We start from the raw sequence: 25,356 nt of genomic DNA on the forward strand, positions 1-25,356 counted from the left end.
TGACATTAGCGATCACCATGTCGGTGCTGCTGGTGCTGCTGTTGGCGCTGGCCGTCGCGGACGCGAGGGACGCCATGGACTCCGTGCCCAAGGGTTCGTCGCCGTCCTCGCAGGGGCTGACGGGGCTGACGGGGCTGCCCGCCGGCCTGTCGACGCTCATCAAGTTCCGCTCCAGCCTGTCTACCGCCCAGTCCACCTCCGGCAAGCTGGCGCCACCCCTGTCGCCGCCGGCCGGCTCCCCGCCAGGCCTGGGTTCGAGTCTCGGCGGAGGCCGCCTGGCCAGCCTGGACCCCAACCAGTTTATCAAGCCGCCAGTCTTTCCAGAAGGTGAGTGCCGGTGGGCCGAGGAGGGGTGCAGGCCGCAGGGTGAGTCATCGGCGTGCTCGGCCTGGCTCGAGGCCTGGCTCGGCCACGCGGTATCTGCATGCACTGGCCACGTCCAGCAGACTCATTCCGAGCTCTGCTTTCGTCGCCCTGTCTCTCTCGCACTCATGGGGCGTCCCGCAAGGGTGCGAGAAGGACAGAGCGGCGAGCAGAGCTCGGAACCGGCCTGCAGACGAGGGTCAAAGGCGAAGCCGGCGAAGCGAAGCAGCGTGAAGCACTTCATGTTCGCCGCGACGGCGGCTGCCTTTTACAGGACGGGTAAGGGCTTTGCGGAGCAGCAACACGGATTGGGGAAGGGGAGGGGAGGGGCAGGGGGACTGGCGGTCCAGCAGCAACAGTGCAGCGGGCCTCATGACTCCACTCGAACCAAGGTGAAGTGGCGGGGACGGCCAGGACGGCCCCGGGGACCCCATACCTCGCCCATGGCCTCGCTGCGCCTCGCTGCGGCAGCAGGCAGCGTGGCGCGCCGCGCGCCGGCCGCAGGGTTCGGCGGTTCGGCGCACAATGCGTCGTCCGCGTCCTCACGGACACTGCAGACTCATTCCGAGAGTCGTTTTCATCACTCTGTCTCTCTCGCACTCATGTAGCGTACCGTACAAGTGCGAGAGAGACAGAGCGACGAAAACGACTCTTGGAATCGGTCTGCCGCAGCGCGGCCCGCGGCCTCAAGGGTGGACCGCGGTCGCGGGGCCGTGCGGGCCGTGCGGGCCGTGCCCACCCTTGGCGGCAGGGCGGTGACAGTGACCTTCTGCGAGGCGCTCATGACCAAGCCTGGCGTGGCTGCAGTCCCGCGCTGCCCCGCGCCGCCAGCCACGCCAGCCACGCCCCGAGGCCGAGGCGGCGTGGCGAATTCCACCCGAACAAGATGCCCAGGCTTCGCCAAGGCTTCGCCAAGGGTGGCCGCTAAAATTAGTGGCGACGCTGTAATTCACAGAGAAACAGGGCGCGACCGAGGGCGCCGACATCATCGTCACGATAACGCTTGCAGCGGCCATGTGCGGCGCGCGGCCTAACGACGCCGTCGGAATCCGTCGCGTGTCCAACAAGGGCAAGAGGCGGGACATCCACGAGTAGCGAAGCGCGACTTGTAAAATATCGCGTCGTCCCGCCCGCCCTGCAGCACGCAGACAAAGTTGGGGTGGGCGTGCGCTTTGACTCCGCTTGGACCGCCCAGGACTGCCGCCGCGCCGCTGAAACAGCTCGTAAAACGACTCGTCGCAGCGTGTGCCGCACGGTGCGCCGCGGAGACCGTGAAGGGGAAGGGAAGGGGTCTGGGCGGGGCGGGCCCGACCCGAGCAGGCGGAAGCATGTCGAACCGCGCCGAACTTGTTCTAATTCTGAGCGACTTCTTCTAATCTGTCCAGAGGAGTCCTTCCCGGGGTCCTGCCGGCTGCGCTCCAAGCGGTACGTCTCGGACGGGCTGTGCGTGTCGCCGCGGCCCGTCAACGAGGTGGTGTGCGCCGTCAGCTGCGTCATGGACGCATGGTCCAAGGTGGGTCCCGTCCCGCGACCGCGGCTGCGGCCGTGCTGGAGGCACTGGAGGGATACAGCTTGACGGTGGTTCTGGTTGCAGGAGGCCGGCACCCGGTCCATCCCCTGGCGGTGCTCGGACAGCGGCTGGAAGCGACAGCGCGTCCGGCTGCTGTGCCGCGACGGCTCGTCGCGGTCGTACCGCATCCGCACGGTGCAGACCTGCCGCTGCGTGCCCAGGGCAGCACCCAGGACGTCGTCGGCGCGCCACGGACCTCACGGACCCAGCCCGTCGAGCCGCGCCACGCCCCCGCCCGTCAGCAAGCTGGAGCTGCTCTAGACGGAGACGGCGGTCCCCACGTAGCGTCGATACCCCCGCACAGAGGGGCTGCGCCGTCGCTACTCCTCGCACTAAGTGCGCTGGTGAACTCGCTGGACCGCTGTGCTGTCACCCGTCGAACCGCTCCGCGAGTCCGCGCTACGCGCTCCGCTCACACGCCACCTGCTCCTCGTGGGAATTCCCCCGCGCCCCGCGCCGCGCGTCCCCGATCTGCTCTTCCCGATTCGTCAAGCTAGTTTTGAAGCCCACTCACCCGTGGCGAGGCGAACCCGATAGACTGACTACTTTGAGACTGAGACTAGCAGTGCAGCGACGCGGTGCACGCGGTCACTGCCCCGACAGCGCACAGTGGGCCAGAAGACCGATGGAGGCGGCCAAAACGATGGACGCGTTTAGAGCTCGAGAGTCGGTAAACAGGACTCGAACCTAACGTGTGACCCCAACGGATTCCTCGTTCGGAGAGCAATCAATTGGTGGGATAACACGTTTGGTTCGACTCCCGTCTAGCGACTCTGGAGCTCAAAACGCGTCTTAAATTTTGGCCGCCTCCACCGGTCTTCTGGCCCACTGTTCAGCGGTGGCAGGGTCTAAGGGCCAAAAGGGCTCGATAGGCATGAGCGACCGCCACAGCCTGGCCGACCCGACCGCGCCCGGACCGGAGAAGGCAAAGACAGGCGATAATGGCCGGCTTCCTCAAAACATGCATTTCGTTTATGTAACGAGCCGAGGCAGCGTGCGTTGCGCAACCGGCAGCCCCAAGGACAAGCTAGGCTGGTCAGTTGGCTCCACACTGTATGATTGATCTCCTGCCATAGCATCTGTACTTAATTGGCGTTTAATTGGACCAAAGAGGTTTATTAGTATGCAGCTTTAAAAAAAATAAAAAATTAAACTAAATAGGATAAGGGTGTTTTTGTACAAGTCAAAATAAACTAAGATTTATATAAAAAAGGGTGATTTAATAATGCAGTATAAAAATGAAATGGCACAACAAAACATCAGGTACACATGCTTAAAAATGATTTCATAACAGATTTCATAACAGAATGAGTAAAACTTTGAATACAGATCCGTATCACAATTGAATAAGAACTAGTTCATCAGAATGGGGGCCATAAAATTCAGATAAATTACATTAGTGGTGGAAAAGTCTCAGGTTGGTGTGGCAGAGGACAATACCATGTTCGTCACAAGCCTTGGTCACTTCCTCGTCGTTGTTGGAACCGGCAGGACTGCCAATGTATGACACTCCACTCTGCAATAGGAAAAGATGGCATAAGCAAATGCTCAAGTAAGAACTTGAAAAATAACTATCAATTCTAAACTTACCAGACGAGCTCTGTCCACGTTGTCACGGAAGGGGAAGAATGCATCAGATGCAAGGGCCACACCATTTAACTTCTTCGCCCAAGCAGAGCGTTCTGCTGGGGTAAGCTCAGCAGGAACAGTCTCAAATTGAGATTCAAACAAGGCACGGTCCATGTCCTTTCCAACAGATCCATTGACAAAGTTGTCAATAGCATTGGAGATCTCTGCACGCTTGACTCCCTTCTTGAAGGCCATCTTGAGGACGGTGGGGTGCTGACGCAGCCACCAGTTGTCTGCCTTGTCGCCGGCAAGACGAGTGCAGTGAATGCGGCTCTGCTGGCCAGCACCAATGCCAACAACTTGGCCATCACGGGCATAGCAGACAGAGTTGCTCTGCGTGTACTTCAGAGTGATGGTGGCAACAATAAGATCCCTGATAGCTGACTCTGGGAGCTGTAAAACAATAAGATTAGAATGAAACACAAAAAATACATTGACATGAAAACTAAATGCTCTGCACTTCATGCACTTACATCCTTGTTCTTGGAGACAATGTTCTTGAAAAGGCTGCCGTCAATCTTAACATTGTTCCTCATCTGCTCCATGGTCAGACCAAAGAGAATTCTTCTTTCCATGGGTTGAGGCTCAAAGTTGGGGTCGATGGATAGAACACAATAACCACCATTCTTCTTCTTCTTCAAGATTTCCAGGGCTTCAGCTGAGTATCCGGGAGCAATAATACCATCAGAAACTTCCCTGGAAATAATTCTTGCCGTAACAGCATCGCAGACGTCGGAGAGGGCAATGAAGTCACCAAAAGAAGACATTCTATCAGCACCTCGTGCACGAGCATAAGCATTCGCAAGAGGTGTAAGTTGACCAGTCAGGTCATCAACCATGCAAAGCTTAGCCTGGTTAAAAAAATAAGATAGAAAACTGTCAGAAACAGGGTACTTGTCAAACAGAGCAACTTTTCAGGAAAACTTCAATCTTCACCTGCTCTGCAGAGAGGGGAGTTCCAACAGCGGCACCGGCTGGGCTGACATGTTTGAAGGAAGTGGCTGCAGGAAGGCCAAGAGCAGTCTTCAGCTCCTTCACCAACTGCCATCCATTCAGAGCGTCACAAAGGTTGATAAAACCAGGTGAGCCATTCACAACTGAAAGGAAGAAACATTGTAGCACAAGCACAAAAAGATAAAAGCCACACATGTGAAATTAGCACAATAAAAAAAAACACAGGTTACCTTTCAGAGGTAATTCAGCAAGCGTCGTGTAGAGCTGGGCTGGTTTCTGGTGAGGGTTCATTCCGTAACGCAGAGTCATTTGAGAAACTCCGCCAGAGTACTGTTTACGGAAATAATCAGTAATTGCCAAATCGTACTCTGAAGTATGAGTAAAGGCCTTCAAAGCAAGTGTTTGCCTGAAATAAAATTCTATTAGTAAACCTACTTAGTAGTTACTTTTACAAGTGTTGCTGGGTATAGTAGTTTACCTAGTGGCCTTGGTGGTATCCTTATCAGGTGAATTCTTCATTTCATTGACAACTTTGTTGTAGTCATTGGGGTCGCAGATGATGGTGACACGATCATGGTTCTTGGCAGCAGCTCGCAGAAGCGTTACACCACCTGACAGAGAGTGTGTAAATAACACAAACCACAGAAAAAGGACAAAGCTCTATTGAAGCCAAATCTCACCCACCAATGTCAATGTTTTCAACAGCATCGGCAATAGTAACATCAGGCTTCGAGACTGTGTCCACAAATGGGTACAAGTTGCAGACAACAACACGGATCATGTCATAATTCTGCTTCGACATGTCAGCCTTGTCACTGTCAGTAAGGCGAGACAGAATACCTGAAACAAGAAACCAGAGCTCAAGGTTGTGGAGTGAAAAGTTATGCAACAGATGCAACCAACTAATACAAAATCTCACCCGCATGGACAGCTGGGTGCAGGGTCTTGACTCTGCCTCCCAACATCTCTGGGGCGCCAGTGATGTCAGAAACATCCTTGACGGGAAGACCAGCATTACGGACAGCAGTGGCAGTGCCTCCGGATGCAACCAAGGTAAGTCCCAGACCATGCAGCTCCTTCGCCAGTTCAATCAGGCCCTTCTTGTCAGAGACGCTCAAAAGAGCTGTGAGCAGAGACAATAGTATTACAAATTCTGTTCATACACAAGCACTTCCAGCAGCAAGTTACGACTCCATCAGTGACACTCACCCAACTTTCCTGAGGATGCCATGATACTCGCGAAGTAAGTTCAATTCTAGACAGAAATAAAGAGGACAGGATTAGAGGAACTGCGGATGGCAGTGGTGGCAGCGTGGTGGGGAAGAGGCTTGGCCAGGCAGCAACAGGTGTCTAACCTAAACTGAGCCGCTTGGAACCGGGAGCCGGCGAGTCTTGCGACCGTCTTGGTGGGAGGACGGGCCTGAAATAAAGCCGGCTGGGCACCAACGGGTTCACCACCAGCGGCCTGACCCGCAGACCCCCGGACAAGCGCCGTGGCAACAAAACAGATAAACTAAAGGTCGAGACCACATGGCAGGGGACCCCAGCAGCTATTGACCGAGGGAAATGCTGTAAACAGTTCGGGAACGATAGCGCAAATTGACTCACCAATGCGCCGGTCACGACAGGCAGCAGAGAGCAGGATGGGATGAAGCTGGAGCTTGGAGTGACAGTGCCAGCGACGCTGATGCTGCTCAAGTGTCTCGTGTCTCACTCGTCTCACTCAGCTCAGATGCTGATGCTGTGGTTGTGCTGCTGCAGCCGCTGCAACGCAACTGTTTGCTGGTCGGGGGAGGGGGAGGAAGGAGGGGGGGGGGAGGGGGATCCAGCTGAGAGGCGGGAGGATGTGTTTCTCCCGTTTCGCCCCTCGGAGACCCCGGCAACTTTGGGGGGACGATGGGTGCATAACCATGCATAACACTCTCCGTTCGCGTCCTTGACGCTTTAGTCATCTTGTTAGCTTTCTCCCTCTCTCTCTCTCTTGTGCATGTGCAGACTTGGAGTGTTGGAGGAAAAGCGTGATAATGTGGCTGAACGACCGTCTAAAAGTCTGAAAGCGATCGCTGGCTTGGCTTGCTTGGCCTGCCGCCGGCGGGGAGGGAAGGCCCTCGCCGCGTGGGGCTTCGACCTGCCGAGACTAATTTAGTTGCATATCTCGCTGGGCTGAGTGCAAATTTGACCTCCTCGGGGTCGAGCCGAAATGTGGCCAAACGGGTCTGGCGATTTGTTTTTCTGATGAAACCCTAAACCCCGTGCCAGCGCCAGCCAGCCGCGAGCGACAGCGAAGGCGGGGCGGCAAGGCTCTTACTTCACCCCTCGCCTTATCAGTAGCAGGGCTGAAAATAGATAGTCGCGTCGCTGGGCGCCGCCGACTTACATGAGTGACGTCTATTTTGACAATTTCCATCCAAGAGGCTGCTTTCTGCCGCTGCCTTTGCGCTATGCTACGCCAGCTACGCTGTGCGGGAGATGGGATGGGATGGTCGGAGGGAAAACAAGATAGCGATAGCGGGAGGGGAGGGGAGGACAACAAGTACCTATGTTCGCGCGGGGTGCAGTGTTGCAGTGTATGAGTATAGGCAACCCAACTGGCATGTGGGCGTTCCCTCTTCAAACGACACACTTCTGCTTTCGACAGGACTGGGCTAGAAAATAAAACTCGCAGCAATTTACAAATTACATGAACTGTATTCGTGGAAAATTACAAATATCAGTTGAAATAAGCTGAAAAAAAAATCACACAGTGTAGGAAAATTATTGACACTATCACAAAGACACAATGACAAGATATGATAAGATGCATCTGATGTATCAGATAAAGGGAGAACAGTGCTAATACTCAAAACCTCTACAAGCTTTGATTTCAAATTAAACATGTAAGGCCACAGCAAACTACCAACAACCACCAACACAAAAATTTGAGCAAGCTTGAGGAAAGGTACCTAAGATTCAAACAAAATACTGTCAATCACAAAATTATCTTGTCATACTAAAATTATTCCACGGTTTTAAACCTGAGCCAGCAGGAATATAGACACACAAACTTACTATCACATAATATAACCCATCAGCTTTGGTAAAGCATACAAAGAAGTTGATCACATCTACAGAATAAGCATTACTAATGCAAGAGCAGACACTTAAGATGATAGAGAACTACATGTGAAAGTACATAATGGGGTATATGGCATGATGCAGTCTATCAAATCACATAGTTTTAGATATTTGCGTTTACATCCCATACATGGAATTCTAATTGTTACCAAGATTATTTGTTTATTTTACAGCAGGACTATTTTAAAAAACATTCAACAATTTTTTTTTTTCAAAAAGAAATTTCAGGTAAAACACATAGTTTAAGCTTTCTTCACCTTTACCAACTGAACATAACGAGCTTTATGAGAGAAATCTTGGTGAGTAGCCTCATATCTGAGGCAAAGATGAGCCTGTGCTTCTTCACTAATCCATTTCTGAATAGCCTCTGGATGAGACGGATCCACTTCCATCAACAATTTAGCTTTGTGCCTCAAGAGCTTTCCAGCTACTTGTATCAATGGTTTGATTAAGCGCAAGCCATCCACACCTCCATCCAGAGCTCGCAAATCTTCATAGCTGAGAAAATTAAAAAAAATTAGACCACAAGTTTTTAAGTGCAAGAAAAAAATGTTAAAGATGCAAAAACTTACAGTTTGATTTCAGGTTGAAGCACAAGCATGTCTTTGCTTGGGACATAAGGTGGATTGCTTATAATAAGATCAAATGTGTCATGCCCAAGTGGTCTATTAAAAGTTCCATCCTCAGCCAGTTTTGCATGAATCACATTGACCCGCTTAGCAAATCCATGAGCAATTGCATTTTCTTGGGTAAGCTTGCACGCCGTGGTACTTTGATCTACAGCAGTGCAATAAACCTTTGGGAAAGAGAAAACCAAAATGAGCCGAACCAAACCCACAAATGGCATGACTATGAGAAAGTTATTTTTCCTTACTTTGGGGTGCCCCTTCATCAAACCCAGACTTACAGCTCCACAGCCAGAGCCAACTTCCAACACATTGACATGGCAGTCTGCACTGATACTGCAATTGTCACACTCATTACCATGAGGCAAGCAAGAGAGCCCTAAAGAAACCAGTTCTTCTGTCTCAGGCCTGGGGATGAAAACAGGCGGGATCATTTTCAACCGCATGTCTCGGAATTCCCATTCACCAATTATGTATTGAACTGGCATTCTGCAAAGAAAAAAATACCACCCATAATACACAAATAAAATTATTTATATGTTCGAAGCAAAGATAGCAAAGGGGTATTTACCTTGCGAGCCTACATTCACAGAGCCGATCGGTTTCTTGTAATTCTTCTTGGGTCATTTCAACTTGAGCATGGCGATCTAGTTCAGAAAACGACCTGAGAACAGAGAAGTGGGTAATTACAAATTCTTGCAACAGCATAAATGAGTCCAAAATAAATTGATGAAATAAACATGCGTATGCAATACGAAAGCTACGAAAGTTGAGGATGTAACCCCCAAACAATAGGCAACAGAAGGAGCAAAACAATGGTTCAATGTCAGCCCTTATAAGCTATAGTGAAGTTGGCATGATTGATGGAATACTTCCCTTCAGAGACTGAATCTCAGAAGAGAGGGAAATCTATGACCATAAAAGGAAGTTGGGAAGTGGGGCACTTAAAAATAACCTGAAAAAACATGACCACTAACTGTCCGCCCATGACGTGCAGGACGATGTTGCGGATTGAGTCCTTGGGCTCCGAAATACCCTCGTCCGTGAATTTGCTCTCCCATTTTTCCAACACGGAGGCAATCGTGTTGACGTTGCTATTGATTCCGGGTACGCCCGATCGAGCTGACGACGACAAAGAGGCACGCAAACGCAAATTCACGTAATCTTTAGGCAAGTCCAAGGACCTCATGATCTGAGTTCGTGGAGCCATGGAGAGCTCCATAAGTCCCAGACATGGGCGTGCCAAAGCCCTAATATTGAACGCCATCGTTAAAATGGGGAAAATTAAATTTGGCAAAGCCCGTGAAGCAGAAAATCGGCAAGTACTTGTTTTTGTTTACAAAAATCACTCACTCCTTCGGACCTACCAACTATATATGGCCGCATTGTTAAACCACCAGTGTCGCAAGTTGGACTATCAACTTTTTAGCCGAGGATTTCTTGATCTTTTTGAAAATGAAACACTCCATGTGAAAATTTTCTTCAATTAACTTTCACTGCTGATCCCGAAACGGAATCTAAACGGAGGAGAAGCGGGCTCCGTTAGAAGCGCTGTTGTGGTAGGACACCCCATCGTACGCAACAAATGACAGTCGTGTTTTTGGTGTGTTTTCAGTTCTTTCCTTTTCCACTGTTCGCCATCTTGGATTCCTTTCAGTCAGTAGTGGTTCGTAATATTGCAATATCTTTTCGTCGTTAATGTCAATTGAAACACTGGAGTATCCGACCAGTTAGACTATGTGAGAGCGTCAAGTTTCTTTGTTCTGAAGTAACTGTCCTACCAGTGTCTTTGTTCGGGGTGATGAATGCTGGTTGCTGCGCATTTCTAGTGCTAAGTTTGCGTGTCGAAGTCAATATTGGGGGAGTTTACTCTGCCTCGCGCTCTTGCAATGTAATATTTTAGCTTTGCTTTTCCTCATTACTAGGGCGGTTTTCGCTCTATGCGGTTACTTATGTACGTTCCAAGTGGCTCGCGTCAATGTTGTGACAGAAGTACAGTAACAGCCTGCTTTGCTGGTATGACGTTTGTCATTACCCAACTTTCACATAATTCTTTAATTTCACTTCTCATATCTGAAGTTGGACTGCTTAGTTTATACCTTCCATTCTACTTCTGTGACTGATGAGTTTCAAGTATCAGTTGTTGTGTGGCCTGATCTTCTTGTTCTGTGCTTGTGCTGCCGTCTTGGCTGGAGATTTCAAGGCCTAATAGCAGAGTATGGTTTTTGTTCTATGCTTTATTGTCTCTGGATGCGTGGATCTTCTTTGAATTCAATTGACATTCGACATTTTATGTATCCATGTGCTTGACATTGCTTTTTACCTGGCATTCAATTCTCTTTGATCATTTTATTTCAGTCAAAATGTCGCAGCCAAGGAGTACGGAGGATCCTGAAGTCTATTGGAAAAACAGAGCTGAGGAGCTTGAGCGCGAACTTGAGGATTTTCGAGAACAGTCACAAGATTTGGAGAAAGAACTTGAAGCATCTTTGGAGCAAGCAGAGAAAATTGCTCACGACTTTAGGGTTCGATGTAACAAATTACAGTTGGAAAATGAAACTTTAAAGGTATGCCAAATTAGGATAAACCTGTTATGTGTTGCTAGTCTAAACAATATCGTGTGTTATTTGCTTATTCAAACGTTTTAGGACAAATTGGAACAAGTTACTAAAGAAAGCACGACCCAAATTAATAATCTACAAGAGGAATTATCACAATGTCAAAGCCGTGAAGAAAAGTTAGTAAAATACATTAGAGAACTTGAACAGAAAAATGATGACCTGGAAAGAACGCAAAGGTCAGTACCTCCTTGCCTGCAATTTTTTATCCTCAAATCTTAACATTCTTTTCTAATAGTGGTTTCTAATTTCATATTTTTTCAGGGCAATGTATGTGTCTCTAGGAGAATTTGAGACTAAAATGAATCTAGCTATTGAACGCAATGCCTTGCTAGAATCTGAATTGGATGAGAAGGAATCATTGCAAGCCATGGTTCAAAGACTTAAAGATGAAGCAAGAGGTATAGCAAAGAAGTTTCATATTGATGTTCCTCCCTTCCCCCATGGTCTTGGTATTTATCATGTATTGAGCTCATTTGTTGTTTTTATTGTAGATATGAAGCAGGAGATAGTTATCTCAAAGAGGCAAGACAAAAATGATAATGAAAAAGTTTTGGAGAGAAGAAGAAGTTCACCTGTGGACTCAAACAAATTGGTAACAGCTGAAATGGAAACTCAAACAATAACATCACCATCACCCATCAAAAGTAAGCTGAGTATAAGTAGTGCTTTTCGAAACTCAAAGGTGTTCCATTGTATTGGACGCCCCTCTTCACCAAAGCTCACTAGGCCCCGAAACATTTCATAATTTTGAAAATGTTTTTTAGAGGCAGTGTAGTTGCTCAAAGTCTTGCTTTGCATGATTGCATAATTATTTCTGCCTTGAAGTTGGCTTGATCTGATGTGAAATTTGTTAATATTTCCCCCTTCTGTTGAATTTATGCATGTCATGAATTATTGCATAGTGTGTGATTTGCATTGAAGCTGCTCCCTTCTCTTCACAATACATGGTTGTGATTATAGAATCTTGCCATTCAACTGCAGTTCACTTTCAATAAGAAATCAGAATTAATTAAACCAAGTTAAATAATAATTGCAGATTTTCCTTAAAGGTTCTCAAGGATCATGAAATATTCCTATTAAATCTGTGTACCTATCATATTGCTATTGTATTTTTCTGCAACTTAATGACTGATTATACTTTCACGTGTGAAAGGAATTCTCTGTAGATGATCATAGATTTATGTTGAGAATCTTAATGATTATTGTAAGTACAGTAGTCGCTTTAATTCTACAGAATCCTGCATGAACTTAGCTTAGCTGCATGTAAGACTGCCTCTTGATGCTTCTGTATTCACCCCTCAAATTTAGTTTGCATGCATGAACTTTGCATACTTGTTAAGCTTAAGACATTAATAAAAAATAAAGTACAGAGCATAATTTGCACCTCATTTAATCTTTATCCACTGATCATTATGTTTTGTCTCTACAGAGCACAAGGGTGCTGCGTGATTTTGGACATGGCTGTGCAACACATTAGTCTTTCTCCCCACTTATGTATCTGCTTAGGATGAACTCAAAATATTGAAAGCTACAAAGTGTGCTGCAGCTAGTTATAGCTGTTTTGGTTTTGTAGAGCAGAGTAATATTTTATAAATTTATTTTTATATGAACATCTTTAATAAAACAATAATGTTTTGTTCCTATCTGTTATATACATTTTTTTTGTAGAGTAGTGAAAACCTTATTGCAACCTATTAACTTGCACACATATTGACGTACAAGCACAAACAGCATGTAAATATACTGTTCCTTACTAAATATTTTGATGATTATGCCTGGAGCTCAATCAGAAGTGTACATACATCATGTTGTTCCCACCCCTAATTTTTTGTACCCTTCTCCTTTTGCCAAATGGGGTTACAATTTAGTCTCACAATCCAAGATGTCCTATTTATAAAATCTTGTCTCTCAACTATGGTGTTTTGTGTTGCCATTGCAGCCATTGGAACCAACAACAATGCTCTTCCACCACCTACACGGATATCTGCCATGAATATTGTTGGTGACCTATTACGGAAAGTTGGGGTAAGCTACAGATGCATGTTGCCCATTCCCTGCTTTAGTTTTCTACTTTTTATACAGAACCCGGTTTTATTTTGAGCACTGTATATACCAGCAGTTTTCTTTGTTTTCCATCTTTCACGGCTCTGTAATGCGCTGGAATTATTGTTACTTTACATTAATATAGAGTGGTCACAATTTTCCACAAGCATACACAAGTTTCATTTAAAGCCCTATTTACAAGAAACTTATGTCTGGATGTGTGGTTAGAATTGAATACAATGGTTAAATGCCATCCTAAATCTTTGTCCTCTTCCTGTTCGTGAAATATGATGATTAACATACTTTATTCTCACATTGCTTGGAAGTACAGGATTTCATGTTCATTTTTCATATGACTAAATATTACCACAAGAAGCACACAATGGTGCAGTGCATTTTTGGTGCTGGGTGTCATTTTCCCCCTCTCATTTTAATCTTTCTCTTCATTATGCGAAATTTGTAGAACTCACTTGAAGCATGGTTCAATTATCTAGACCTACAATCAAAATTTTCTACCTATTGCTTTTTGTTTAAGCTTCAAATTGTGATCTATCTTTCAAATTTAAAAGTAGGGCATAGAAATTACACACACATTTCAGTGTGCAGATAATTTGATGCTTTTTGGCACTGCCATAGAATGATTTCTTGGCGCAGCATGATGTTTTTAGCTTTGCCTTTACTCAATTTTTGTTTGGTGTTTAGATTTTGTTCATTTGTTGCTCATTGAAATGAATGGTTTGCCTATGGCATTGAAAGTTATCTGCACATTGTGATTTGTGCCACAGATTTCAACACAGCTCAATGTACCTCACCAAGTGGAGCTGTCTACTTGACTAGATCATAGGTGCCTATATTTATAATGCATATAAGCTGGTTACGGTGAGCTGAACTTGTTTCACTTGACCACAATCTCTTTGGTTTCTTTAATTTTAAATTTTTTCCCGCCACTTCCTCAAAAAGATCTTTGGATAAGGGAGGTGTTTTCGAATAGCCACAGAATTGGTTGAAGTTTGATGAGCAGCAAATGATGGGGGCGTATTGTTTGTCTGCAGCTTGAGAAGTGGTTATGTCCCGGATGTAGCAGGGTCAAGTGCTGCTGTGCAGCAGCAGGCAACGTGGAACCAGAACGTCCCTTTCCCCATCCTGATACCCTTCCTCGACCGACACGACCTCGCTTTTCACCCCCTACATCTCCCAAATTTCAGCCTCGACCATTCTTTCAGCAGCTCCGAAACAGTCTGTCTCTAAGCGCCTTCTCGGGGACTGAATCTTGTCTACCACAAAACCCATGACTCCTACTTTTTATCCCGTTTGTCCCACTAATCCCATTTGTACAGTCAGATTGAAGTATATTTTTTTCTCATACTCCCTTAGGCCAATGTTAATGTCCCAATAAATGGGAATCTATTTATTTTTAGAAAAGAAATTTGTAATTTTGTATTATACTTTAGATTTTGCCACTTACTGTGCCATTGTCTATGCTCATTTTTCTAAAACTAAAGTCAGATTTAGTTTAAAAATGTACTTTAAGAATGACTGTGCTGGTCAACCCTAGTCATAAAACCCCACAGTCCCCTCTGGTTGGTCTTCAGTTGATTCATCTGCACATCTGCAAACCCTCAGGTCCGTTTTCTTTTATTTTGCCTTTGTTTGTTTTGGGAAAATGTGATGGCTGTACTTCTCCCTTCACCTTCACCTATCACGGCATGGTGGGCAGCACCTGCTGTACTCTGAAGCTTGAATCTTTTGGTTTCCCTTCTGCCCCTTTCTTCACTTCAGTGCTCATCACTCATTTTGTGTGACTGCAGGTAGAGTTCTCTGTCAAGGCAGTCTGATTTCAGTAGGCATTCAGTAATATTGCTTCTCACTGAGATTGTGCTCTTAAAAAGAAAGATGTATTCTATGAATGAAATTATCGTTTGTGCCAACTAGGACAACTGCCTACTAGAATTGAACTGTCAGCTTTTGCGTTTGCTATTTCATCCAGAGTATTTTTTTTTGTTATGCTGTGCTTTGAAGGTGGCTTTTTTAGATGCTCATCTATATTCTCATGATAAACACAGCAACACAGTTTTTTGCCCCCATTTTGCTTGGTGTTTGTGAACTTATTTTTCACCTTTTCTTATGTTGAATGAGGAAACAACTGATAAATTGATAGTACAGTGTTAGACTTTTATTATGGGTTTCTCCCCTTCTGCTTTACGTTTTCCTTAACAACAGCTTGCATTAAAGAAAGAGGAACAGAGCTCATGAGATGTGCTCACATTTCATCTTGATTATTTGTGTTTTATTTATATAAATAATTTGTGTTTCAGGCTTTGGAGTCAAAACTAGCATCATGTCGCCCTCCCTACAGAGAGAGCCCCTTAGCCAGTGAGAATGGAAATGAAGTCTTTCACGAATACCCTCGGCATAACTCCCTTTCGTAAGTTGATTTCATTCAAGAGTTCTGTACTATGATGTCCACATGCAATGTTTCTTACATCATTTTTTTGTTTTGCTTTTTCTGCTGTTTTAGTGGCCGGAGACTGAATCGTGGGACATCAACACCAACTATCCAGAATTATATACGATCGTAAATTGTACTTAACCCAATTCAGGTTTGCACCAGTCTCACTTTTTTTTTCTCTTTGTGCTTTGCTGTGGGATGCAGGAAGCTGACATTGTAGAAAAGCCTAAATCACAATTTTATTAACTGAGCATTGCAATATGCGATGAGAATTGTTGTTTGTTGTAATGTATTTTTATTTTGTATTTTATTGTATATAAGAATTATGTCATTCTGTAAATAAAATGTTGCGTTTTGTATTCTACACTTGGCACCAAGTCAATGTTCCGTAGGATCAATCAACTGTTTAATTTATTTCATTGTTTTCTTTTTTGAACATTTTTGTGACATTATTTTGTTTTTCCTATACCAAAAGTCTTATTTATGTAAGTTGGAAGGCTAGTGTGAGGCAGATAGATTTTAAAATTAGGTTTATTCCAACAAAGAACATTACAGGTCTTTAGAAACAATTGCTGTTATGTTGGCACCTAGGACATGTTACTTTTTAATTTTTCAACCCTTGTTATCACTAACAAAGTGGATACTTAATCTCCTTTGTGGTGTATTTTATGTTGTTGATCCCACTATTCCAAATCATAGAACTCAGGAGTGCAGGGACTCACTGTTTCTGACTACCTCATTACTGTTAAACTTTGATCAATATGCAAACTTATTATTTTGTTGTTAAAAAGAATAAAAGATTGAATCTAATATGGTTCGCCTTTAATTTCTTCTTGAAGTTGTAAGAAAGTTGGACCCTGATCAGATTTATGTTAGGTGTATATTGTGTGATACTGATAGAAAACTAAGATGTCTAAAAATGTACTGCAATTTTCTGTTTGGTGTTATCCAAAATTGATCTTTTGTTTGAACTTAAATTCTCGGATCTATGGAGGTGTAAGTTGCTCATAGAAACCTATAACTGTTTATCGCTGCAGAAATAATGACAGTATCTGTGACTGGCTAAGTTTGCTGTGTAAATTTGATGCAAGTGCAATACGTGTTGTGGTAGCAATAGCTACAGCTTTCATGTGACAAGTGATAAATTATTTTCATTTCAATTTCATTGAAGATATTAATAAACAAATCTGATAAGTCTTGCAAACAATAAACTATGTAATTGCTTTTATTCCTGACTTCCAAATAGTGAGAAGATCTTCCTCTTAAATGCCTTGCGAAGAAATGAAAACCCGTAGAAGTTGAGCAAATAGTTGAGCTGCACTTATCACAAGCCTGTGGCAGTTTGCAACATTTTTAATTAGATCATTTTAATAATGCATTTTTAAAAAAACATGATGTTTATTTTGGGTCAGAATTTAACAATGCAAGACATTTTGAGGTACTTAAAGAATTAACTCTTGAAGTATTTTTTCTTCTTTGTAAATTCTGTGGAACTGTTTTCAGCAGTTCTCCGCTACTGTATGTTGTGCTATGTTTTAAATGTAAGCAACCATTGACAAATGTGTTAAAGTACAAACAGGCTTGGATGTGTAATGAGTGTTTCCGACAATCTTTACAACTAAGTTTTCGTCTGTTGTTTTCATGCGTAGTTTGTAGAACTTCAAATCCATTCATGCATGCATTCCTTTGTATAAAATGGGTGACGCTTGAGAAATTTTGCGTCTGATTTGTCTTTAAAGAGAGGAAAGGAGAGATGGGAATGGCCATGAACTAGTGCTCATTACATTTTCTATTGCTGTTTAATATCAGACCCTTTGAGCTAATGTTGGTGCTCTCATCTTAAACCAGGTTGTAGACACTGTTATTACAGAACCTTCTCACATCTTGCATCTTGTTTCCTTTATTGTCCTGGTTTCATGCTCTAAATAAATAATAAACAACAACTTAAAATGTGTTTCTTCAATTCCCTACCTGAATATAAAACAAATACAGTTATAGGAACTTTCTCCTCCTTTCTTCGAACCTTCACAGAAGTGGGAATTACACTTAACTTGAAGTAACTCAAATCATCAACAAAGTTTTTAAAAATTTGGAACTATATATATACTTCTCAGGAAGAGATACTCATGTGTCTATCTATACAAGAAAATTGAATCAACAATCAACTAAACCGTCTAAAAACTGGGTGCTCTTTAGGAAAAGAAAACGAGGTACTCAAACTATACCTCTTGTTTAGTGCTATAAATACCAAGATAAAATTCGAGAAAAGGCCTAAGAACTACTTATCAATGGAATTTAATTTTGGAATGAAACGTTGGAATTATACTGCGAACTGCAGCGAAGGCGGCGGGGCGCCGGAGTCGTGGCCACAGACTGTACCAGGGACCAGCCCCCGCCCCATCAGCATCGGCATCGGCCTGCAAGCCGCGAGCACGAGGGAGGGGTCGCTGTCGCTGGGCGGCTGGGCGGCTTGGCTGGTGACTACGGCGCCGAGCCGCGGCCCGACCGACTCGTGCCGCCCTTGTCCTGCTTGTCCTGCTTGTCCTCCTGCGGCGCGGCGGCGGAGCGGCCGAAGTGCAGCTTCCTCGGGAAGGCGGGCGACCGCCGCGGGGAGGACGCCGACGGCGGCAACGGCGCGGCGGCCGCGAACACGGACGGAGGCACCTGCTGCTGCGGGGACACGCTGCCGCTACCCCCGCTGCCGCCGCTGCCCGCGTCGTCGCGCGACGGGTCGTTCTCCGGCGACGGCGAGGAGCTGCCGCGGCGCGCCTTGAGCCGCACCATGGTGTCCAGGTGGCGGAACCTGTCGCAGAGACTACAATGACTGTCACACAGAGGCGCCCCCGCCACCCCGCCACCACACTGACTGGACTCGCCGGGGAAGGCCCAGCGGCGGAGCAGCAGCCACAGCAGCTCACCTGACCGGCACCTCGGCGTGGTGCGCCTCGTCGAACACGCCCTGGAAGAGGAACTCGAGCGGCCAGCTGATCCAAGTCGCACTGAGATTGGAGCGGAAAGAAAGACAGCGGATTAGCGTGGGCCGCGAAGAACGAGAGAGAGAACACAGACACTCACATGGGCTTCTGGATGGTGACGTTGCTGGCGCTCTCGACCTCGGGCTCGTCGTTGTCGACCTCCTCGATGTCCTCGATGTCGGCCTCGGAGGACACGTGGCGCCGGCCGCCCGGCACGGCCTTGGCGATCTTGGGGTTGTAGATCTTGGGGTCCGACACCATGCGCACGAAGAAGGACCGCTTGTAGGCCAGGGTCTCCCGCCTCTTGCGGTCGTCCAACTGCTCCTGCAAGCCGAAGACCACGAGGACCATGACTTTCGCGGCCAGGACGACCAGGAGAGCGATCGCGAAAGTCGGCGAGCACACTTGCCTGAGGCTCCCCGTTCTGTTCGCCGAGCAGCACGGAGGCCACCTCCGTGATGACCTGCCAGGCGTGTTCTGCGAATAGAGACCCATTGTACTCGCTGCGCTTCAGCGGTGCTGTGATCAGACGAGCGGCGACTTACCCACGTCCTCCTCGGTGGCGTTCTGGGCCGTGACGCAGAACCGGATGATGTACTTGTCCAGCACGGTGGCGGGCACCATGTGCAGGCGGCCCGACGCGTTGATGTTGCTGAGCAGCTTCATGTTGAGCTGGTCCGAGCCGCAGAGGCGGAAGCAGACCAGGCCGAGCTGCGGAGGGCAGAGCAGAGCAGGCAGAGCGCGCCGAGTGAGGGAAGGGAAGTCCAACCCGACAGGCTATCGCCGCCACCGCGCAGCGCGCACAACGTACCTTCACCTCGTTGCACACCTCGAAGCGGGGGTCCTTGAGCACCCTGGCCTCGAAGCTCTTGGCCAGCTTGATGTGGTGGCGGATGTACTGGCGCAGGCCCTCGATGCCGTAGCTGCGCATCACGAACCACAGCTTGAGCGCGCGGAAGCGGCGGCTCAGCGGCACGCCCCAGTGGCGGTAGTCGATGGCGGACTCGGAGTAGCCGTGCTGCAGGTACAGCGGGTCCACCACCAGGGCGGACGTGAGGCGCAGGCGGTCGCGCACCCACAGGCACGAGATGTCGAACGACGTGAGCAGCCACTTGTTGGGGTTGGTGTTGAACGAGTCGGCGTACTGGATGCCGTCCAGCAGCGGCTGCGAGGCGAGTGCGTCAACGGCGTCAACGGCGTGATCGAGGCTGGCCAGCCAGGAGGCTGATTCCGGGCGTCGTTTTCGTCGCTCTGTCTCTCTCGCACCCATCAAAAGCCCTATGAGTGCGAGAGAGACAGAGTGAGCAAGACGACCCTCGGAATCAGTCTGCAGGACTCACCTTGAGCTCGGGGCAGATGAAGGAGTTGCCCGCATAGGCGCCGTCCACGTGCAGCCAGACGCAGGGGAAGCGGCGGCACACGGGGCCGATCTCCATCAGGTTGTCGAACGAGCAGCACGACGTGGTGCCCAGCGTGGTGGACACGAAGAAGGGCACCAGGCCGGCCGCCTCGTCCTCCTCCATGGCCTGGCGCAGCGTGGGGCCGCGCAGGCTGCAGCGCTGGTCGGGCTCCAGGATGCGCAGCTTCACGAAGCTGATCATGGCGGCCTTCTCCACGCACGAGTGCGACTCCTTGGAGCAGTAGGCCATGAGGCGGCCCAGCAGCACGCCCTCCTCGGCGCCGGGCTCCTGCAGCTTGAGGCGCTTGATGGCCTGCGCGCGCGCCGCCAGCATGCACACCAGCACGCACTCGCTGGCCGACGTCTGCAGCATGCGCAGCACCAATCAGAATGAGATGAAGATGAAACACACCCACCGCTTTCCGTTCCCAGTTAAGCCAAAAAAATCTTGCCTGTATGACGCCACCTCCTTTGCTTCCTTCGGCTAGAGCTAAAAAGTCTTTGGGTAATCCTATGGCCTTTCCTGAAAGCACACAAAAAGAACGGCAAATACGTCAAACTAACAGTCTGTGGTCGGTCGCGCTTTGACGATGGTTAGAAACTGCTTACCCAGCCAGTCGACGACGATCGTCTCCAGTTCAGTTAGAGCGGGACATGCGGCCTGAGGACGAAGTCACCATGTATTACACTGATTACTTTGAAACGTGCAAACGAAAGCTCAAGTGCGAAACTGCGAGACTCACCCACGAAAAGCCGATGCAGCCGATGCCGTCCGAGAGCATGTCGCCCAGGATGGAGGGGAAGGAGTTGCCGGCGGGGAAGTAGGCGTGGAAGCGGGGGTGCTGCCAGTGCGTCACCCCTGGCATGATCTTGTTCTCCACGTCCGCCATGATGTCGTCCCAGTTCTCGCCGTGCTCGGGCGCCTCCTTGGGGATGACGTGCTTGAGGTAGCCGGGCTCCACGCTGGGCACGACGCGCCGCTCGGGCAGCTGCTCCAGGTAGCGGCAGATGTACTCCACCATCTCCGCGCCGCGGACGCGGAACTCGTCGCTGTCCATCTCGTCACAGCGCCGTCACGCCGTCGTCACGCGTGTCACGTGTCCCTCGTCACGGGGAAGGCCCTGTGGCAGAATGGGGGCGTGAGTCCTTGACGCGCCGAAGCCAAGGACTCTGGACCAGCAGCCCCGTCCCGAATGGCATCTCTGTTTCTGTCCGACTTATGGGGCGTCCCGTTTGGTTGCGAGAGAGACAGACTCGCTCACTCCGGGCGACGCTGTGACTCCCTGGCCGATGCCTTGCCGCCCCCGCTTCGCGAGCGACACGCCACCGACATTGTGGCTGTGTGGGCCTCGCATTGTCAGCCCCGCCCCGCCCCGCCCCGCCCGCCGGCGGCTCAGAGTAATTTCCTTCCACGGCTGGCTGGAACCCTGGGACTAGAGCAGGAACGTATCTGTTTGATGGGTTGCCGCCCTCCCAGGGGCGCGCCCGGCCCGGCCCGACTCCGGGGCCGCGGTCGGCCCATCGGCCGCAGAGATGATGCCGAAGAATTCGCAGTGTCATGGTGCTGCATCCCCTGACTCCCCCTCCCCCACTCCCGCCCTTGTTTTGTGCTCGGCCGGAACCAGAACCGAACCCCGCGCCGTGGCCATGCCGTGGCGAGGGCGGCGTTTCAGCCTTGATCCTTGATAAGCGAGGCGCTTCAGCTTTGGCCCTCGGCGTCTGCACTTTATTTCAAAGGTGAGCGTGAGCGAGACGGAGGCGCCGGTGAAGGCGGGGCGAGGAGGACGTCCGCTTGGTCCGCCTCGCTGGCCTCGCCGGCCTCGCCACAGTCAACAACCCCGAGTCTCATTACAGTGTGGGGCCACGACGCGGCCGCGGGCACTGCGAGACTGAGCCACTCCGAGCACTGCTGGGCGACGGCCCGGAGACGGATTCCGAGAGCCAGTCTCTCTCGCACCTACGGGACGCCCCGACTGCGAGAGAGACAGAGCGACGAAAACGACTCTCGGAATCAGTCTGCAGGTGTCCGCCGGCGTCCGCCCGCCTCGCCGAGGGACTGGATCGGCTGGCCGCGGAGCGCGGATGCGCCGTCATTGGCTGGCTGGGTCCGCGGCCGCGGCGTGTGGCGCGTGCGTTAAAACCCCATCAAGGAGCGCGCGGCCCGTTTGCTGGGCTTCTCTAGCCACTCGAGCCACGTAATGGGCGCGGTTTGAGCGTGTTCGGGATGCCTCCCCCTCCCCTCCCTCGCCTTCCAGCTGCTTCCAGTGTTCCGGCGGTCGGATTGCGGTTATCCGTCCACTTGCCAAAACGAGCCGTCATGAAAGCTTCGGGGGATGAACGGTGCAGCACAATGGGGCAGCCCGCCGACGACGCGCCACCGCACACGGCGGCATCAGCGATCGGCAGGGCTTCGCAGACCTTCGGACTCCAACACTGTGAGTCCGCACAGTGGGCCAGAAGACCGGTGGAGGTGGGCAAAATTCAAGACGCGTTTTGAGCTCCAGAGTCGCTAAACAGGACTCGAACCGAACGTGTGACACCACCAATGGATTCGTCGTTCAAAGAGCAATTCATTTGGTGGGTTGTCACCCCTGTCGAGTCCTGTTCAGCGACTCTGGAGCTCAAAACGCGTCCAGAATTTTGGCCACCTCCACTCACTGTGGTCCGGTCTCGACGTTTGGCCGCGAAAAAGGGCCGAGACTGTTCGCCACCGGCGGCACTGCGACTCTTGGCCGCTGCACCGTTGCACTTTGGCTGCACTCGTCCGGGGCTGGAACGGCGCGACGCGGCGACGCGACGCGGCGACGGGGGCAGGCTCATTCCGAAAAGCGTTTCAGTCGCTCTGTCGTCCTTGCGCTCGAGAGGCGTGCCGTAAGCGTGCGAGAGAGACAGAGCGACGAGGCGCTTTTCGGAAGCCGCCTGCAGTTAGTCTGTTTGATCGCGCGCGGCACATTCGTGTCGACCTGCAGCGTCGCTGTGAGCACTGCCAGTGTCGCGACGTCAAGTGGGGCCACTCAGCCACGGGGCGGGGTGGAGCCACCGGAGGCAATGAGCCCGCCCCGCCCCGCCCCGCCCCGCCCCGCCCCGCCCCGCCCGCGCCCCGACTTATTTGCTTGCTTTTGCAGTCCTTCCTCCGGGGACAGAGTCAACAGGGCCAGGGCGACGATGGGGGCGGTGAGGCGATCCGTCCAGCCGCCGCCCGGCCGAGGAGGGACTTCAGGGAATTCCCACGGATTTGATTCCAAATTCAGAAATTAAACCGGAAAAAGGGACACAAAAAAATCCCAACAAAATGGCGAAAGCAACGAAGCTGAAACAAAACACAGGGTCGTGTGCGAGGGATCAATACAAATTGATGATTCAAGCATTTTCTTTATCCAGTGCCGGCCGGCGCGTGATGGAATCAAACGAAATGAAATCGGGCGCCACAAAATTGCTCCATTACTGCTTGGCTTCGCTCGCGCATACGGACGCGGTGGGGGTCGCGGGTCCGGGGTTGGGGGACCGCGTCCTTGCTAAACCCGCGGAAATTCTTGGTTCAACCTGAAAACGGTTTAAACCCGGAAATTTGCTTGGGGCGTGGCAAACAATTCCTTTAGGGAATCTAGAAAGGACGTGGTTGGGGACGATAGGGAAAGTGAAGCTCGGAATCGGACAGTCTGTCCAAATACTTCCACCACTGGCTGCATCAAGGAAGTGGACGGAAACGCAAGACGTGACGTGGCGCTGTCCCTTTACCTGGTGCTGGGTGCGGCGAGCGTCCCGCTGGAGGCGATGCCCCTCGTCAGGCTGGCCGTCGGCCGGTCCGCGCGTCCGCGCCCGCCTCGCGAGTCGCCAGTCCCCGGCGAGTCCGCGGCGTCGTCTGCTCCCTGCTCCGGCACGCCAGGGCACGCGAAGGAGACTGGAGCCGGGCCGCTAGCAGCCCCCTGCCGCCCCCATGGCCTGCCGCGCCTGCCGCCCGGTCCGCCCGGTCCGCCCACCGGGCTGCCTCATCTCCGCGCCTCGGCGTCTCGGCGTGGCTGCGGCGGCGACGGCGGCCCGCGGCCAACCAGTGCCTTTTTGGGTGCACCACTCGGGGCGGCCCTGGACCCCAGGACACCGATGTGCGAGACCTCCGCGTCGGTCTGGACAGGAAGGATGACTGCCCCGCCGCGGCAGGCAGCCACCCGGGTGGGCGTCGGCGCCGTCGGGGGCGGCTAGGGGCGGCTAGGACGACGCAGGCATGCGCGACGTCCCCCCTCGCCCCCGCCTTTCGCCACGTGCGGGCGGGGCGGGGCGGGGCGGGGTGGGGTGGGCAGAGTGGACCGGGGCTGAGGCGTAGGTTCGGCGTTCGGGTAGGGTGCCCAGGGTGCCGCCATGGTTGGCAATCGTCTTCTCGAATTGCGGTGAGTCGACGTCACCGCCGCCATACCCCGACACACGCGACCACCTGCTCGCCGGCGGCTTTGTGGGCTGGTCCGAAGAATATTCCGCTTCGCTCTCCTTTCCTTTCATCGACATTGCGTCTGATTGGAAGCATCGAGAATCGAGAGCGTGAGAAATGATGGCGGCTGCGGCTGAGGAGGGTTATCGGTGTGAGTGGCTGTGGATGCCGCAAGGGGGCGGGGAAGGGGGTGGGGTGGGGGGCATTGCTGTGTGTGACGCCAGCTCGGCGCCCCCTCCCCTCCCTCCCCCAGTGGGGCTGCAATTGTGTGACTCCGGCGGAAAAATGAAATTAAGGCATGGAAAGGGGTGGCGCCGAGAGGGGTTGGCGGCCCTGCCCGGCCCTGCCGCGGGCCTGCGCCAGCCTGGGGGGGTTCGAGAGGGTTTAGCCTTTAGCGCAGGGTTTGCGCGGTTCGAGGTTGGGAATGAAGAAGCGACGGAGCCGTTGGCATTCGACCCAAATTCCTTTTGGTCTGCTCAATGGAGGGCCCCCTCCCGCCTCTCGGGGCCGTCTAGGACACTGGGGCTCTGGAACTCCGGCTGGCTGGGGCTCCAGCCGCTGCAGGCGGCAGTGTCCGCACTCCGCCACGGCGTGGCCACGGCCAGGGGCGGCCGGCCCCACAGCCGCCATGACCACGCCCCGCTCCGCCACGTCCACCACTTAGCACGGATTAACCGAGGGCCGAAAGGCATCGAGGGCCCCGGCGAGGCCCCGCTCGCCCTCCCTGCTTGCTCGCCCCGAACCCCACCGCGCGGCAACAACTGTTGCTCCGGGTCCCTGGACGCCTTGGACGCCCTGGACGCCCAGGCGCTCTGGTCCTTGGGGGTGGCACGAGCGCCGCGTGGTCGGCGCGGCCCTCGACTTGCGCGTCAGCCGGCCAGCCCCGAGTCCAGCCTAGTGGGCCGCGCGTCACTGCGAGCCCCACGTCAGCCGCGCGGAAGTACCCAAGTACCCGCAGCGCCGCAGCGGGGAGGGAAGGGCGGCCTGTGATTGGACGATTGGACGGGTCGTTTGCGTCTCCTCGGAGCGCTCCCCTGGCGCTGCCCCCCGAGGAGCGGCGCCGCGGCCCGCCGAGCCAGTCTAGGGTTTTATTTTTAACTCACCGCTATGCGGGTCCAACTTTTCTAAGCACCCCTTGATGGCATGAGTGATAACGCTGTTAGCGCATACTCCACCAAACGTCTCAAGCA

The 25,356-nt window shown here is 51.0% G+C and overlaps 5 protein-coding genes across 11 annotated transcripts; 2 read left to right on the plus strand and 3 right to left on the minus strand.

Annotated features, from left to right (window-relative positions):
- The first annotated feature begins 17 nt into the window (after positions 1-17).
- On the plus strand, positions 18-2,194 carry LOC117649514 (sclerostin domain-containing protein 1-like). Its single transcript, XM_034392384.1, has 3 exons — positions 18-327; positions 1,749-1,876; positions 1,958-2,194. The coding sequence occupies exons 1-3, from the start codon at positions 18-20 to the stop codon at positions 2,192-2,194; spliced, it is 675 nt and encodes a 224-aa protein (XP_034248275.1).
- Positions 2,195-3,132: 938 nt separating this feature from the next.
- On the minus strand, positions 3,133-6,281 carry LOC117649024 (bifunctional purine biosynthesis protein PURH). Of its 2 annotated transcripts, none has more exons than XM_034391387.1 (10): positions 6,125-6,281; positions 5,726-5,771; positions 5,436-5,639; positions 5,201-5,356; positions 4,995-5,127; positions 4,747-4,922; positions 4,499-4,659; positions 4,036-4,413; positions 3,524-3,955; positions 3,133-3,449 (listed from the first exon to the last, which is right to left on the minus strand). In XM_034391387.1, the coding sequence occupies exons 2-10, from the start codon at positions 5,745-5,747 to the stop codon at positions 3,330-3,332; spliced, it is 1,782 nt and encodes a 593-aa protein (XP_034247278.1). In that variant the 5' UTR covers positions 5,748-5,771; positions 6,125-6,281; the 3' UTR covers positions 3,133-3,329. The 2 variants fall into 2 exon arrangements, with proteins under 2 accessions (XP_034247278.1, XP_034247277.1); XM_034391386.1 differs by lacking the exon at positions 6,125-6,281 and adding an exon at positions 5,872-5,987.
- A 903-nt stretch (positions 6,282-7,184) lies between these two features.
- Positions 7,185-9,628, minus strand: LOC117649025 (MTRF1L release factor glutamine methyltransferase). The gene is made up of 5 exons (XM_034391388.1): positions 9,234-9,628; positions 8,828-8,920; positions 8,505-8,745; positions 8,203-8,426; positions 7,185-8,128 (listed from the first exon to the last, which is right to left on the minus strand). The coding sequence occupies exons 1-5, from the start codon at positions 9,521-9,523 to the stop codon at positions 7,873-7,875; spliced, it is 1,104 nt and encodes a 367-aa protein (XP_034247279.1). The 5' UTR covers positions 9,524-9,628; the 3' UTR covers positions 7,185-7,872.
- Positions 9,629-9,774: 146 nt separating this feature from the next.
- On the plus strand, positions 9,775-17,319 carry LOC117649026 (nuclear distribution protein nudE homolog 1). 6 transcript variants are annotated; one of them, XR_004587953.1, is made up of 8 exons: positions 9,775-9,922; positions 10,615-10,823; positions 10,905-11,053; positions 11,139-11,275; positions 11,369-11,521; positions 12,817-12,902; positions 13,973-14,543; positions 15,236-15,345. XR_004587953.1 is itself a non-coding variant. In XM_034391389.1 (8 exons), exons 2-8 carry the CDS (start codon positions 10,620-10,622, stop codon positions 15,497-15,499), a joined length of 900 nt encoding a protein of 299 aa, XP_034247280.1. In that variant the 5' UTR covers positions 9,775-9,922; positions 10,615-10,619; the 3' UTR covers positions 15,500-17,319. The 6 variants fall into 6 exon arrangements, 1 of the variants encoding a protein (XP_034247280.1); XR_004587957.1 differs by lacking the exon at positions 13,973-14,543 and adding an exon at positions 14,638-14,728; XM_034391389.1 differs by lacking the exon at positions 13,973-14,543 and adding an exon at positions 15,439-17,319.
- A 531-nt stretch (positions 17,320-17,850) lies between these two features.
- LOC117649515 (tyrosine decarboxylase) lies at positions 17,851-23,583 on the minus strand. The gene is made up of 11 exons (XM_034392385.1): positions 23,482-23,583; positions 20,487-20,864; positions 20,353-20,404; positions 20,196-20,266; positions 19,685-20,107; positions 19,156-19,509; positions 18,890-19,055; positions 18,754-18,821; positions 18,445-18,668; positions 18,288-18,368; positions 17,851-18,172 (listed from the first exon to the last, which is right to left on the minus strand). The coding sequence occupies exons 2-11, from the start codon at positions 20,799-20,801 to the stop codon at positions 17,851-17,853; spliced, it is 2,076 nt and encodes a 691-aa protein (XP_034248276.1). The 5' UTR covers positions 20,802-20,864; positions 23,482-23,583.
- Between the last annotated feature and the right edge of the window lie 1,773 nt (positions 23,584-25,356).

This window comes from Thrips palmi, unplaced genomic scaffold (genome assembly GCF_012932325.1).
Source record: "Thrips palmi isolate BJ-2018 unplaced genomic scaffold, TpBJ-2018v1 HiC_scaffold_4, whole genome shotgun sequence".
In the NCBI taxonomy this organism is placed as follows: domain Eukaryota; kingdom Metazoa; phylum Arthropoda; class Insecta; order Thysanoptera; family Thripidae; genus Thrips; species Thrips palmi.

Bases quoted from the DNA above. Each gene is read 5' to 3' on its own strand.
- LOC117649514 (XM_034392384.1), top strand. From the start codon at position 18: ATGTCGGTGCTGCTGGTGCTGCTGTTGGCGCTGGCCGTCGCGGACGCG. The intron at 328-1,748 runs GTGAGTGCCGGT...TAATCTGTCCAG, and splicing joins GCCGCCAGTCTTTCCAGAAG to AGGAGTCCTTCCCGGGGTCC. The intron at 1,877-1,957 runs GTGGGTCCCGTC...TTCTGGTTGCAG, and splicing joins TCATGGACGCATGGTCCAAG to GAGGCCGGCACCCGGTCCAT.
- LOC117649024 (XM_034391387.1), bottom strand. From the start codon at position 5,747: ATGGCATCCTCAGGAAAGTTGG. The intron at 4,923-4,994 runs GTAAACTACTAT...ATTTTATTTCAG, and splicing joins GATACCACCAAGGCCACTAG to GCAAACACTTGCTTTGAAGG. The intron at 3,450-3,523 runs GTAAGTTTAGAA...TTCCTATTGCAG, and splicing joins ACGTGGACAGAGCTCGTCTG to AGTGGAGTGTCATACATTGG.
- LOC117649025 (XM_034391388.1), bottom strand. From the start codon at position 9,523: ATGGCGTTCAATATTAGGGCTTTGGCACGCCCATGTCTGGGACTTATG. The intron at 8,921-9,233 runs GTTAGTGGTCAT...CTCTGTTCTCAG, and splicing joins CTGCACGTCATGGGCGGACA to GTCGTTTTCTGAACTAGATC. The intron at 8,427-8,504 runs GTAAGGAAAAAT...TCTTTCCCAAAG, and splicing joins TGATGAAGGGGCACCCCAAA to GTTTATTGCACTGCTGTAGA.
- LOC117649026 (XM_034391389.1), top strand. From the start codon at position 10,620: ATGTCGCAGCCAAGGAGTACGGAGGATCCTGAAGTCTATTGGAAAAAC. The intron at 11,054-11,138 runs GTCAGTACCTCC...ATATTTTTTCAG, and splicing joins GACCTGGAAAGAACGCAAAG to GGCAATGTATGTGTCTCTAG. The intron at 11,276-11,368 runs GTATAGCAAAGA...TTTTTATTGTAG, and splicing joins ACTTAAAGATGAAGCAAGAG to ATATGAAGCAGGAGATAGTT.
- LOC117649515 (XM_034392385.1), bottom strand. From the start codon at position 20,801: ATGGACAGCGACGAGTTCCGCGTCCGCGGCGCGGAGATGGTGGAGTAC. The intron at 20,405-20,486 runs GTGAGTCTCGCA...CTTCGTCCTCAG, and splicing joins GCTGCATCGGCTTTTCGTGG to GCCGCATGTCCCGCTCTAAC. The intron at 18,822-18,889 runs GTAAGTCGCCGC...CTCTATTCGCAG, and splicing joins CGCCACCGAGGAGGACGTGG to AACACGCCTGGCAGGTCATC.